This window comes from Peromyscus californicus, unplaced genomic scaffold, assembly GCF_007827085.1.
Source record: "Peromyscus californicus insignis strain IS unplaced genomic scaffold, ASM782708v3 Scaffold_5__1_contigs__length_169319896, whole genome shotgun sequence".
Classification (NCBI taxonomy): domain Eukaryota; kingdom Metazoa; phylum Chordata; class Mammalia; order Rodentia; family Cricetidae; genus Peromyscus; species Peromyscus californicus.
Window position 1 is genome coordinate 145,286,516 of NW_026294573.1, and position 15,020 is coordinate 145,301,535.

Below are 15,020 nucleotides of genomic sequence, written 5' to 3' on the forward strand. Positions count from 1 at the left end.
GGTCCAACCTCCTACCTCTGTGTTCCTCTCTGCTGCACTGCACCATCAGTAGGGATGCCAGAGTAGCCATCTTCAGCAGCATGCCCCATCCTTTAAGGACTAAGTGGGTGGGGTGTGTGGATACAAACGCTGAATGTAAACACCAGGCTCAGGACTTTGTGTGATTCTGATACTCCAGCATCTACTATCGAGTTTCATAAATGCCAGAATATTTTAGTTTATTCATAACAAATCTTTTTTATTAACTTTCAGTCATATCCAACAGCAATGTCAGAAATGCACATTGCCTTCCCAGGCACTATAGTGCCCAGAAGAGTTCCACACTTACTTCCTTTTCCCTTTCGTCTTTACATAATGCTGTTTACAGGACAGGGTAGAGTGAAGAGAATGAGTTTGTTGCTGAGGTCCAAATGTGCCACCATTGTTAGCTGTGCCATGTATGGCCAAGCGTGTAATTGATGGTGTTCTGCTTGAGTATCACTTACTTACTCCATGTAGTTAATTGTGTGTAACTTATGCACTGGGTGTAATTATTTCATGCTGCAATGTGTGTAGGAGCCAATGTCATTACAGATGTATTTTAAATTAACTTTCAAGGTCAATTTCTAAATTGTAGTCAGTGACAGTTATCTACTTATTACATGCCATTTGTGGATTTATCTAAAAATAACTGAAATGTGAAGCTTTCCCCCCTTGTCTCATTTTGGCCAATTTAGAGCATTAAACACTGTATGCTCAGAAGACACAAACTTGTTAGGGTGTCAGTACTCGATGCAGGCAAGAAGGGAAAACTGCCCCAAAGAACTTCTTACAACACATTCTCAGGTCATGGTTCTACACTGAACAGGAACTGATTCAGCTTCTATCTAGTACATACACACCATCTTTGGAACTACAGGCTATGCTAGCAGAGCAAAATATCATCATCTCTCTCCCTAAGACCCAATGGAACACAACTGAACAGAGCAAGACACCATCAGATACAGAAGAGTTCATGGGGGGAAGGGCATGGAGAATCAGCATGGATAGGGCCTGGGACTGATTTGCGAGGAAAGGCAGAATGGACCCCTACAGGGAGAGGCTGTACATAGTGGGGCCTGGAAGATGGTGGAACTGGGGGGATCCTGGGGGCCAGAGTTCTCAGGTAGGAGCATGACATTCAAAGCATGGGTAGCTGGGGCCTATGCAGGGTCGCTTGGCTCGACCTGGGAGAAGGGGACTGGACCTGCCTGGACTGAGTCTACCAGGTTGATCTCAGTCCTCGGGGGAGGCTTTGCCCTGGAGGAGGTGGGAATGGAGGGTGGGCTGGGGGGAAGGTGAAGGGGGCGGGAGGGGGGAGAACAAGGGAATCCGTGGCTGATATGTAGAACTGAATTGTATTGCAAAATAAAATAATTAAAAAAAAAAGCATGGATAGCTTTGGAGCAATGGGCATCACTTCCCTCTTCTCAGCAGGAGTGACTAGGACGTGACTGTGTGTGCAAATTTGAGTGGTGGCCAAATAATGTCCACTCTATTCTTAAACTTCATTTTTTATTGTACAAGATTCTTTTAGCTATCCTGGGTTTAAACTTCATTTTTTAAAACAACTATCAATTCAGCCTATTTTTTAGGCAATAAAATAACCTTTTATGATGACTAAGCCATGGGCACAAAAGAATTGCCTCTTTGAATGTCATGGTCACCAGAGACACATACAATTTGTCTTTGCTGAATTGTGCATTAGACTAAACACTTACCATATTTTTAAATTTCTATGTTGAATTTTTTTCCTTTCTAGATTTTCCTACATGGAAACAATTTAAACAGCCTTCACCAGCTGATACACCCTGAGTTTCTGCCCTCTGAATTTGGAGGAACCCTCCCTCCTTATGACATGGGGACTTGGGCCCGGACATTACTTGGTCCTGACTACAGTGATGAAAATGACTATACCCACACCTCCTATAATGCCATGCATGTGAAACACACCTGCTCCAACCTGGAGAGAGAGTGCTCACCCAAGCCCATGAAAAGGTAAGGCTGGCTAGAGGGCATGAGAAGGTCCATCTAGAACTACTGTGGCTTAAGAAATTGAAAACTTTGTGGACACAGAATTGAATAAAATTCTTTCATCAGAGTTTACAGCAAATGGGTCTCGGCTGGCCCAGAAGTGGTTGTCCCCTTTACCCAATTTGAGGGAAGAACTTTACGTCCTGATTGCAATCTGCCTCTTAAACTGTGGGAGTCTGTTAAGATACAGATGGAACGGTAGAGCTCTGGGATACACTGAGGACAATACCACCCAGCAGAGAACATGCCTACCACTCATTTCTTTGAAGCCAAAGGAACAGTGTTTGGCTGTAGCACCATTATTATGCATTAGGGCCATCAACACAAATAAGATGATGAAGGTGCATCTAGAAAATACTCCAGGAAAGGCTTTTGTGCATGCTCATAAAATGGCTGGCACTTGAGCTACCCACAGAGGGAAGGTCAGAATCTCTGGAGTAAAAGGGAACTGGTATGCCAAGCCTGAGAGATGGACAGTGGAACAAAGCCTTACAAAGATGGACAGCACCGTGATACTCAGGCTTGCGAGTATAAAGAGGGTAGTGGACATTGAGTAAATTCCCAGAGAGAACTGGCCTCAGCTGGTAGAGTGTGCTGCGTGGATGCTCATGATGGAGAAGATTGCTTTCCAGCTTTCTCTTTTTCTGTTTTTCTTTTTCTTTCTCTCTCCCTCCTTCTCTCAATCTTTCCTCGACCACTTGTACTTTGTGTGCGTGTGTGTGTGTGTGTGTGTGTGTGTGTGTGTGTGTGTGTGTGTGTGTATTTCTGAGATGGAATCTGGGCTTTGTTCATGCTAGTTCACACAATCTAACACCAACCTACATCCCCAGCCTGTAGGTGGCTTTTTAAATTTGTCATGCAAATGATCCTACACATTCTCAACCCTTAGCTTTTCAGGCTGCAATCCCCTTTAGTCACCATCTCGATCCCCATGTGTGACCACTGTCACCAGACAGGGTCGGCCCTTCCACTTGTTTCTTCATGGACTATACGCACTTGCACTCACATCTCGGTGTTTTCTGACATCTAATAGTGAGGATTCATTGGCTGCAGTTGCACTAATAAGTAAGGCAGTCTAGATTCCCTAAACATCAATAAAGTCTTTCCTCACAGTCTGAAACAGAAAGAGCAAAGATCAAGGTGTCAGGAAAGTTGGCATCTTTGAAGCCTCTCTTCCTGGCATGCAGATGGTTGTCTTTGCCCCTTGTCTCCGAAGATCTTTCTTCTGTGTGTGTTTGTGTCCTGATTTCTTCTTATGGGAACAGCAGAAATAGTGGTTTAGAGCCCACTCTATTGACCACATTTTACCTTAATGACCCCTTTTAAAACTCCATCTCCAAATACAGCCATAACCAGAGGGCTGGAGTGAGCACTCAGCCTGTAAGTTTAGCAAGGGTGGGAGAACATCCAATGTCTACGTGGTTGAGCTGTACCTGTCTGTGTCCCACAGAACAGCTTCTATATATCTGATGCTGCTTAGATCCTTGGACTCTGATAGCCATTGCTTTATTGGGGAGCATTTATTCTGGTTGTCATTTAGGTTATTCTCTATTTCAATTATTTTCTCAATATTTGTTCCTAGCTTGTTTGTCCATTTTCCTAGGAAGGTTTGTCTGGGAAGCCTCAGATCCCTTCCATTCTGGACCAGAGGGCCTGTCCTTTTACGTTTCAGCCCATACTGCAGAAGAGTGTACTGAGGGGCAGTTTTACCAGTAGTGATTAAGAATCAACTTTCCCCAAATGCAGACACCTCACTGATGGAGGAACAGAACTGTGTATTTCATGGCATCTCTTCACCTCTTGGAATCTGGAGGATGCAGGAAAAAATGAAGACAGAACTTGGGGAAGCTTCAAGAGAAACTTTTCTGTCTTCCCATCTGTTAGATCTTTCTCTCAAGCCCAGGTTCCCAGGAAGCCTCATATTTCACTGTCCAGATTCAGACAGGCAGGGATGGGGCAGTGTACTCATGCTGCATGGCTATGTCAGAGTTGCAGACGGATGACTTTGGAGTGGTATTGTGAGTTCCAATAGGTATGCACACGTCCTGTTCTCTGCCATGATTCTCTACACGCTTATAGTCCATTTGGAGTGAAGTGGTCTTTTGTGGCCCATCTTTGGGAATCGATCACTTTTTATAATGAGGCGTCTGAGCAATGCAGCCACTGGGTTTCAAGTGGCTCACTGGAACAGTGTTTCTCAGTAGAAGAGTGTAAAGGAAAATTGCAGACAACTGACACTCTCTTCAGTGGGTGGTCATAACAGGTACTGGTTCTTTTTCCCTTCGATAATTGTGATTCTGCCTTTAATCAGAAAAGATAATAATTATTATTTTGATGGGACTTTCTTTAAACAGATTATTTCAAGATTGTTCTCTTTAATCCAGTGAATACCAGATAAGAGTTTGAGGCATTCTTTGCTCCAATATTAAATTCTCTGGAATTTCTTGTATTTAACTTCTCATTTATGCTGTGTATGGTGGTTTGAACATGTATGGCCCCCTATGGGCCATAATGAGTAGCACCATCAGGAGGTATGGCCTTGGTGGAATAGGTGTGACCTTGTTGGAGGAAGTGTGTCACTGTGGGGGTGAGCTTTGATGTCTTAGGTATGCTCATGCCACACACAGTGATACAGTTGCTTCTGCTACCTGCAGATCAAGATATAGAACTCTCAGCTCCTTTTCCAATGCCATGTCTGTCTACATGTTGCCATGATGATAATGGACTAAACCTCTGAAACTGTAAGCCAGCCCCAATTGAATGTTTTCCTTTATAAGAGTTGTTGCTCTTCACAGCAATAAAAACTCTAACTAAGACAGAAGTTGATACCAGGGACTGGGTGGGGTATATGCTTTTGTTTGGAGGAATGTGGACTTTGGGAGTTTGGATTAGAAAGTCAGTTGAATACTTTAAGTGGGGCTTAGTATTAGGAGCCTGGAAGACAGTGGTGCTAAAGGTGATTTGAACTGTGGGGGCCTGGCTCAAGAGGTTTCAAAGGAAAATAACTTTTGGTATGTGGTCTAGAGATCATTCTTGCAATATTTTGGTGAAGTATGTGGCTGCTTTTGCCCTTGTCCAAAAAGTCTGCCTGATGCTAAAGTAAAGAGTTTTGGATTAATTGCATTGGCAAAGGAAATCTCAACACAGCCTGGTATGGACTGGTTACTGGTAACCTGTGTGGTTACTGGTGTTGACTCTTCCAAAGATTTATAATGAAGAAGCAAGCTGAGCAAGGAAAAACACAAAATGTATGGATTGAAGAGAAAAGGGGCACCAGAAAGTGGAATAGAGCTGATTCCTGTGTTCAAGGAAATAAATAAATTAAGAAATGGAAAAAAAGGAATGACGATCTCAGCACAAGATCCTACCCAGCTAAGCTTCCAACTTGTGAAAAGGACTTAAAGAACAGCTTAGGTCTAGGCATGGTAGGACACACCTTGAATCCTAGTATTCAGAAGGCAGCTGGCGGATTTCTGAGTTTGAAGCCAGCCTGGTCTACAGATCAAATTCCAAGAGAGCCAAGCTTAGGCAGTTAAGGAAACCATTGAAAAGAGAAAGCTTGTGAATATGTAATTGAACAAAGGGGCCATGTTCCAGTCTCAGAAGGCAGCAGAACTTGGTAGCTTCAGCCATGTAGTTCTGGCTTTAGAGTCAAGCACAGAAACAAGGGGTTATGGGATCTCCCTCTGAGACTAAAGAAAGCCACTGAGGGCAGGTCAGTGGCAGTGGTGTCTCAGCATGGAAGCCTAGAAAGGCCATTGTATTAAGCTGTGAAGATGAAGCCTGGATTGCCTTAGAGACCCTGAGGTGTTGGAGATGCCAGAACCGTGGGATACCTGTGAAGGAGAGCTGCCTACTGGGAGTGGAACCAGCCCAAGAGAAAGAAGTGTGTTGCAGTCAACAAAGCTGAAAGGAGTTGGAGATCCAAAGAATGCTTTGACATCAGACATGGAGAAGCAGAGTTCGGAGTTTGCGCAGCTGGCTTTTAGTCTTGCTTTGGTCCAGTATTTCTTTACTATGCTCTCTTTCCTCTATTTTGGAACGGTAATGTATATCCTATACCATTATATGTTGGAAATATGTGATCTGCCTTTTGATTTTCATTTTAGGGGGTATTACACTTAAGAGATTGCATGAATCTCAGAAGAGACTTTGAACTTGGGACTTATAAACGTTGTTGAGACTGTGATAGACTGCGGGAACTTTTGAAGTTGGACAAAATGGATTTTGCATTATGTTATGGTTACAAGCCTATGGGGCCCAGGGAGTAGAATGTGGTGACTTGAATAGAAATGGCCCCTATAGACTCATGTGTGTGAATGTTTGGCCCACAGGCAGTGGCACTATGAGGAAGTGTGGCCTTGGAGTAGGTGTGGCCTTGTTGGAGGAAGTGTGACACTATAGAGGCAGGCTTGAGGTCTATGCTTAAGCCACACCTAGTGACACAGTTGCTCTTGGTGCCTGTGGTTCCAGATGTAGAACTCTCAGCTCCTTCTCCAGCATCATGTCTGCCTGCACACTGTCATGTCCATGATGATAATGGACTGAACCTCTGAAACTGTAAGCTAGTTGCAATTAAATGTTTTTTTTTTTTTATAAGAGTTGCTGTGGTCATGGTGTCTCTTCACAGCAATAGAAACCCTAACTCTCTCTCTCTCTCTCTCTCTCTCTCTCTCTCTCCCTCTCTCCCTCCCTCCCTCCCTCCCTCCCTCCGTGTGTGTGTGTGTGTGTGTGTGTGTGTGTGTGTGTGTGTGTGTTGCACATTTGCCGCAGAGCATGTATGGAAGTCAGAGGACTATCTAAAATGCTGGTTCTTGCCTGCTACATTATTTAAGAAGGAAGTTTCTCTTTTCCTTGAGTTTTCACTACTGAGTGTGCCAGACTAACTGACCCGTGGGCCTTGCCCATCTCTGCCTCCCAGCATATGTATGAGCATTGAGATTGCAGACATGTGCTACCACACTTGGCTTTACATGGGTCCTAGGCATTAAAACTTGGGTCATTATGTTTACACAACAAGCACTTTGCCTCTTCAAGCCCATCATTCCTGGGGTATTATTATTATTATTATTATTATTATTATTATTATTATTATATTCTTAGGAGCCCTCTTGCTCTTTTTCAATCTGCGAGCTGTTTTTAAAAGTTTAAGTGTAAAACAGCCCATCTCCTCCTCCCTAACTCATTGCTTCGATGTGTCTGAAGAGTGTGGCCCAATTTGTGCAGCTTTTTATCAGCAATGTTTGTTTTTGCTGCCAATGAGACCAAACCTCAAGTGAACTGCCTTATACAAGAAGGGAAGTTCATCACTGTAGGTAATGAGATGTGTCAAATGAAGGAGGCTGCGGGGATGCAGCAGCAGTAGTATGGTGGGGACCACAGACCCCAGGTCCTCTCCCCAGGTCTGACACAACTGTGGGATTCTCAGGCTTCCTGGTCCTGACTTCTGTGGGAAAATAATGCCCAGACAAAGGGGGCTTTGTTAGCTGGAAAGGGGGAGGGAGGGCCTGGGGCTGGAAACCAACAGTCCTGGTGGAAGCTTAGTTAGAAATGCAAGTCTGAAGTTTCTTTCCCATGAAGTAAATGTGTGACTTTTAAATCCATGTGCAGATTTTATGACATCTCTTCTAATCATTAGGCAACATTTATTAATTAATTTCTGATTCTAGACTTTCTTACTGGCAAAGTGATTATACTGGCTATAGACATGATAAAAATCTAACATACTCACAGAGACACTGTTTTGAAGTGACTATTGGTGAATGATTAGCCATTTCCTTTGAGTTTTATATACTGCATACATGCACACATATATACATACGTATATAATATGCACACACACACACATATATATCCATGTGCCCACATATATATATATATACATATCTATGTATTGATTAGAAAATTATTCATAAATTTCATTAAGGTTTTATCCTAGACTCATTTGGGCTTGGGAATTTGAGCTGTTCCCTGAAGCTGGAGCCATCTGCTACAGGCTGTTGGTGCAGAGGAGGGAGTTTAGAGAGGAGCTTGACTTGCAGGCAATGCTGAGAAGGGGAACTCAGGGCTGGCAGCTTACAGCATGATGGAGATCACAAATGGCTCTTGAATTTCATTGTTTTGTTTATTTCTTCTAATTTTCCTCAACCCCGAGGCGGCTGTTGACACCGCAGCTGATGATCTCAAGGAAATAAAAAGCATCTTTCTTTCTTGGTTTTCCTGGGCACAAGTGAAAGGCCAGGCTTTGTGTTTCCCTCTGGACCTGTCACCATGCCCAGAGAAAAGACGGCTCTGATTTGCAGTGTTATGCCATGAGGTTACCCAGCAAAGGGCAGGGGACAGCGCTGAACTACACCAGATTGTTATGGAAGGGGTTGGGGGCTAAATGAGCATAGACCAGATGAAAACTGTATCTCCACCTTAGCAACAGCAGGTAGTTCCAGCCAGGGCTGGCAGAAGAGAAAGCATGTATTTTTAACGCATCCCCTTGCTGAATTTGAACAAGTTACTTTTTCACTGTATGTGACTGCAGTTTCAAAAAAAAAAAAGAGAGATGTATATATCTCAGAGAGAGAGAGAGAGAGAACTACTTACTCTTCTCTGAAATTTATGACATTTCAGATGCAGAGGATGTCCTTAGAGGTCACCTGGAAGATGGATTTGCACCACTAAAGATCTTTCCTGTTACCCTCCACATGCTTAAGGGTGCACGTGGCCTAAATGATATTGACTACTGAGGGTGTCACATTGATTGAGTAATCAAAAGTCTGTATTTCTGTAATATAGTCATTGCTATCGCATAAAACTTTTCTAAGATCTTAAATTTCAACAAAACAGATTTACTTGACACTTTTTAGTTCTTACATATATGAAATGTTCATCATTTTATGTAAGATGAAGAATAATGCAGAAGTATTTTATCCACCTTTTTGCCCTCTGCTGCTCACAAACAATCACAGTGACTGAAGCCTGAGCCTCCTGGCTTCAGGGCTGAGGACTTCTCCTGTCATTCATAATTTCCTTTACAAGCATGTTAGTTTATTTTGCCTGCACATGGTCTACACAAATTTAATACTTTTAGTGTAAAAAGTACAACTGCATACAAATTCCATTTTATATTGATATTAAAGTTATACCATTTTTCCTTCTTCATAGACAAGATCATGAGAAGTCATACAAGGGGGCAAGGAGGATCGTATGTCTATAAACCTATTTTGTTCCAAGCTTCTTTCCATGTAGAATGGCTTCATGTCTTACCATATACTTGCCTCCTCATGGTTCTGTGAAAGAGTTGCTGAAGTGATTGGCGTGGAGTGGAGACTATGGAAACTCAACCTGGATTAACCTTGAATGGCCATTAAGCTCCACATTCCCTTCTGGGCTGCTCAGAAGCATCCACTTTCCACTTTGGGCTCAGTCTGGAAGCCCTGCTGTACAAGGAAAGGGATTGTTTTTGTTTTGTTTTGTGTTTTGTTTGTTTGTTTGTTTGTTTGTTTGTTTTTTTAAGACAGAGTCAGGAGCATTTGCCTGTAATTGCAGCACTTGGGCATCTGAGGCAGGAGGAGTGTAAGTTCTAGTCCAGTCTGGGATGTGTAGAAAGACCTTGTGTCAAAATAAAAGGACTACCTGTTACTCCAGCCTTGTTCAGCTCAAGTTCCTCATTTGTATCTTGGCAATGAAAAGAGAGACTTGAAGCTTAATGATTGTGGAGCCACCGACCCTTCTCAGGAGCTCAGAAGTAACGACAGCGGGGAAGCGTTCTTTGCTCAGCAGATGACTGAATAACCCAGATTCCTCTATCTAAGATACAGTTGCTATGGCTACTTACATTAAATAGAGTTCATCTGAGAGGAGCTAATGCAGACAGAAGAGGAGCATTGAGATGAGGTGCTTCCTATAGGAGCCAAATACCAGGCAAAGAGCCATGCCTGCCCACCCTATCCATAGCATCAGCATGCATTCCAACAGCATGTCAGTGGGTCTGAGGTCACAGGTGTGTATCATGGAGTGGAAAGACTAGTGTCAGCCTGACACCATAATACACACACACACACACACACACACACACACACACACACACACAAATGTGACGCTGCTGCCTCACTCATGAGGTAGATAATGAACACTGTGTTGATGTCCTAAGTTGATAGGACAGGTCATGACTTCCTTTGGTATATGTTTAGGTTGACATATTTTTATGCCCGCATTTTACATTTGTTTTTATTTAGAAAGTGGTATGATTTTTTTTTTTTACATAAAGTCAAAACTCAATTTTAGTCGCTTCTAGGCATCCTAGAGTAAGTTTTTGATGCAGCATGTTTATAGATAAAGTTTAATGTTGAGCACTTACTAGGGATCTTGTAATGGTCTGACCCATTAAACACAAAGGTTCTCCAGCATGGTGCTATTATGAGACAGGGCTTTAAGAGGTGGAGTGAGAGGGTATAGAAGGTCAAGAGCAGGAGGTCTTGGGTCATTGGAGACATGTGTATGTACCTGTTTCTGTTTCCCTTTCAAGCCACAAAATGAAGTTTTCCTCTGCCCTGTGCTCCCTCCATGATGTGATGTGCTGGGTAACCATAGGCCTCAAGCAATGGAGCTAATCAATTATGAAATGGAATCTCTGAAAACATAAGTCAAAAATATATATTTTCTCTTTACTTTTTGATTATCTCTAATATTCGTATAGGTATAGAAAGCCTACTAACACAGGTGCAGAAAGCAATTCAGAGACAAGGAAGACTAAACAACTCTGGCTGTGACTTCAGTCACAAGGAAAGAATAGCCGTTACTTTAGAGAAACATTTTGTTCCAGCTTCATATGGAGGGGCCAGTGTTTTGTGGTCTTGATCAGCTATGCTGTAAAAAGTCTACTTTTATTTCTTTTATTCAACTTTCTGAGCAAGAAGGAAACTTCCAGTCATGTATTCCACTTTGGTTCCTGCCTGGGTAGTTAAAATCAATTTGACTGGTTTTCATCTATCAACAGGGTTGGCCATTACCTTCGTGAGATTTGAGAATGTAGCTTGTGCGCTCTGTGTGTATGTGTGTGTGTGTGTGTGTGTGTGTGTGTGTGTGTGTGTGTGTGTGTGAGTGTATCTCTCTGTGTGCGTTTCTCTCTGTGTCTGTCTGTCTGTCTGTCTCTCTCGTGCGTGTGTGTGTGTGTGTGTGTGTGTGTGTGTGTGTGTGTGTGTGTGTGTATGCGTTGTGTGACACTATTCCTGGAGAGTCATTGCTGCTCAGGTAGATAGTGCTTAAATGCTAGAACTTCTTGAAGGAAAGACTTCCAAGGAAGCCATAAAGTCCTGTATTTGTGCAGGCTAATAAATACTGTATGCTAACAGGAATTTGTTAGTGTTTTTTAATGAATGAAGAAGATTAGCTGTCTAGCCTCCTCCTTACTTGGGCATTTGACAGAGAAAGACACTCAGCTTTTAGCTTTCTTTTCTGAAGCATGAATGAAGGGAGCCATCTCTTCCAATTGTATCATATATGGCCATGGTTCAGTGGAGTGAAAGAAAATCTCTATGATGAATCTGTTGGCAAGAAAATGAATGGGCCTGGTTAAAGCCTGTGTACAGAGGCATGCTTTCTCTACTTTTAAAGAATGACATGAGGATTTATGAGATAAAGATTTCTAATCTTCTGGCAAAGAAAGAAGTAGGGTTGAACTGGAGGGAAATGAGCAGATGTGGAGAGCGGTCTGGACAGAAGCACAGAAATCCATGATGACTCACAGTGTGTGCTCTGCGATTTCTGTTTGCTAAAGCACCATGCTTGGATGCAACCTCTTAGAAAAGGTGCGGCAGCCTAGACAAGAAAGGCAAGGCATATTCATTTCATGTGACATATTGATAAACAAACGCTTGGCTGATTCCAATTAACCTGACACTGTTGTCCTTAACAGCCAGCCAGCAACCAACCGCTTACAGCCTTTGATAATTGTAGGAACAAAGCAAAATACTTGACATAGTGTATGAGAGAAATCTGTAAGTCATGTCATTTTTAAGAGAAGCATGCAGCTAGGAGTACGTTTAGCTTCAAACTGATGTTGGAGTAGGTGTCTTGTTAACTTTGTATATGCATATAGTGTGTGTGTGTGTGTTTCTCTGTGTGCATGCATGCATGCATGTGTGTGCATATGGAGGCCAAAGGTCAACCTCAACCCCAGATGTCTTGGGTTTCATCCACCTTGCTTCTATGAGACAGGGTCTCTCCCTGGGACCTGGAGCTCACTGGTTCAGGTAGACTAGCTGGCAGGAAGACACAGAGATCTGACTGTCTGCCTCCCTAGTGCTGGGATTACAATCTCACCACTTTTTAAATGAGCCTCGGTGTTGCTGTGAGTGTCAAATGGCAGCAGGGCGACAGTGTCAGCTGTGGAACACGGTCGAAAACTCTGTGAGGAACATTCATAGTCTCCCCTTCTCGGCACCATGCACAAGGATTTCCACAGAAACAGGGAAGGATCAGGCCTCCAGGAAATGGTTTGAGTTCCTGGTCAGAAATCAAGTTTCTACTGGCCATTTCTCTCTTCTTTGAATATATTTTGCACACAAAGCCAATCTGTATTTCTTTATACCTACTGTTTCTTGCACTCAGAGTGTGGCCAGGTATAGTGAGTATAGAAGAACAGGCAACGTAAGCCAAAAAGGAAAAAAGAAAAGAAAGAACAATTAGTGACAGCATCCTGCCTCCCTCCTTCCCTGTCAGCAAAGAAGCCTTATCCCCTCAGGACCCTCAGATTTTGCTCACCACACTATCCCAGCCTGAGCCTGCCCTCGGGCCTGGGTGGCAAGTCTGTCTCTATCTGTCTTTATCAGTGGTGTTGCCTTCTCTTTACCCTCTCATTGAAACCGTTACCTATTTACTCCAGTCCCGTTTTTCAGTCTCCTCTATAACAGCCCCTGCCTTTATGGAAGACACCCCCCACCCCGCTTAAGTGCCATCACATAGTATAGAAGAAAAGGTCACTAAGAGTCTAGAATATGGAACCTGATTCCATGAACTCAGGTTAGTAGTTGTATGCCTGAGTAGCTAGCAATCTATGAGTTAGTTTTTCTCTGTCTGAAGTGAACAGCAATCCATCTACTTTATTACTGAGCTGTGTAGATTAAATGAAGGGCAAATATTAATACTAGATGCTGAGGACTGAGCTGTAAGCAGGTTTGAGATGCTCCTGCATGTCTGCAAGTCTGTGGTCTATGTAGAAGACAGATGTTGCTGTACAAGGATCCCTCCACTAGGGTCCCCACAGTGCTGTGGATGCACCTGGGAGTTGCATACTGGGGCTCCTAACTCAGTCTCAGCAGAGAAAGGTGTCTGAAGAAGTTCCCTGTGAAGCATCCCATAAAACTCCTAGGTTTTCCTCTGGCCTCCACATGCCCATATGTAAGCTTTCACACACACACATGCACACAGAACAAAGAAAGGGAAACAAACCCATTTCATTTCTCTTTCTTCCACTTAACACCTTTGTTCAAGTCTCCACTGCCCTAGGACAAAGTCTAGCACGCTAATCGTTATGCCCTATTGCCCTTGTGTGCAGTTTCCTAAATACATACCCAGACATTCTTTTCCTTGTATACTGATCTGCAACCTCTAAACTTAAAGAAGGAAAATTAGCAGTTCATGGAATCTAAGATGTTTCAATTGCACAGTAAGTCCTGTTTGCGAGGATGTTTAATATGATAAAATGTGCATCATCACTGATAAGAAGCAGCCATGGAACTGGCTTGGGCTTTCGAAGCATTGGGCATTTGCTGCCATTTCCCCTTCTGCTTTTCTTGGCAACTGTTTTTTCCCCCAGCAGAACAATCTCCCCTGTTCTATCTTCTCTCTCTTGTTATTTATTCACTTGTTCATATATTTATAAGCAGAGTCTCTGTCAATGTGTAGCTGAGGCTGGGCTGGAATTTGCTATATCGTCCAGACTTGCTCCAAACTCGGTCTCCAGTGTCGGCCTGCTGCATGTGGGAATTCTAAGTATGCACCATTGCACCAGGCTATAAGTTTATAAAAACCTCAGGGAGCAAAGTATCCCATCTTGTTTTCTCCATTCCAGACAAAACGCCATCTCCTTTACCATTGGATGGACATCATCTGTCCATCCATCCACTTATCCTTCACCCCTTTGTCCATTAATTCCTTGTTTATTCACTGGGTCTTTGCTTACCATCTGCCGCTGTCTTGGCTGTCGGTTCCCAGTGTGCCAGCCCCAAGTCAATTCCATCATGCAGACAGTTGCCCACTCTGCAAGCTCCATTCTGAGTAGGATAGATACGGACATTCAGAAGAAGACTGATATCCAGACCGACCTGATAATGTCAGAGAAGTTGCATTAACGGACTCTCATTTGGTTAAAGAAACAGACCTGTGAAAGGTCGCTGTTATCAAGAGTACTAGCCATTCTTTTCCATGAGTCACCAACACTGCGTCAGCTCTTGGCAGCCTCCATCGCTCTTCTGCCTCTTCAGAACACCACATCCCAGGCCCACTGTGGGGACTTCTCAGGGTTCACACCACTGCTTTTGGAGGGAAGGAAAGGACCCTGGATGCCAGGCTGACTCACTGCTCTCCGTGCTGCTCTAATTCTGAGGAAATATGACTCTGCTCAAAGTAGGCAGTGTGAACACATGCAGTCACTTTCTGGGATGTTACTTTAAGTTCTGATTTAATAGTTGGTAAGAACTTCCAGAAATAGCTATGCATTTGAAATGCACAAATCTCATGTTCCTTATGACCATCTCCAACACCTGAGCTCACTTCAAAGTGCATGTTTGCAAAGCACCACAAACCTCAATACTGACAAACCTACTACACCAAACACTGAATGACTGCAGAGACACCACTGTTTCAGCCACAGACTAGGTCCTTAAAACTCCTGTAGCTCTCATGTCACTGTCTGCTGCCCTCATAAAGAGAATGGGCACAACAAACACTAGACTTGGCCTCAAGCACTCTCACAT

The 15,020-nt window shown here is 43.3% G+C and overlaps 1 protein-coding gene across 4 annotated transcripts in view; it reads left to right on the forward strand.

Moving 5' to 3' along the window:
- Nucleotides 1-15,020, forward strand: part of Clvs1 (clavesin 1) — a 198,201-nt gene that overhangs the window by 175,248 nt on the left and 7,933 nt on the right. For all 4 annotated transcript variants that reach the window (XM_052716101.1, XM_052716100.1, XM_052716104.1 and 1 more), the window contains one exon: nucleotides 1,781-2,016. In XM_052716101.1, coding sequence (XP_052572061.1) covers nucleotides 1,781-2,016 — 236 coding nt within the window. The remainder of the gene's footprint in view (nucleotides 1-1,780; nucleotides 2,017-15,020) is intronic.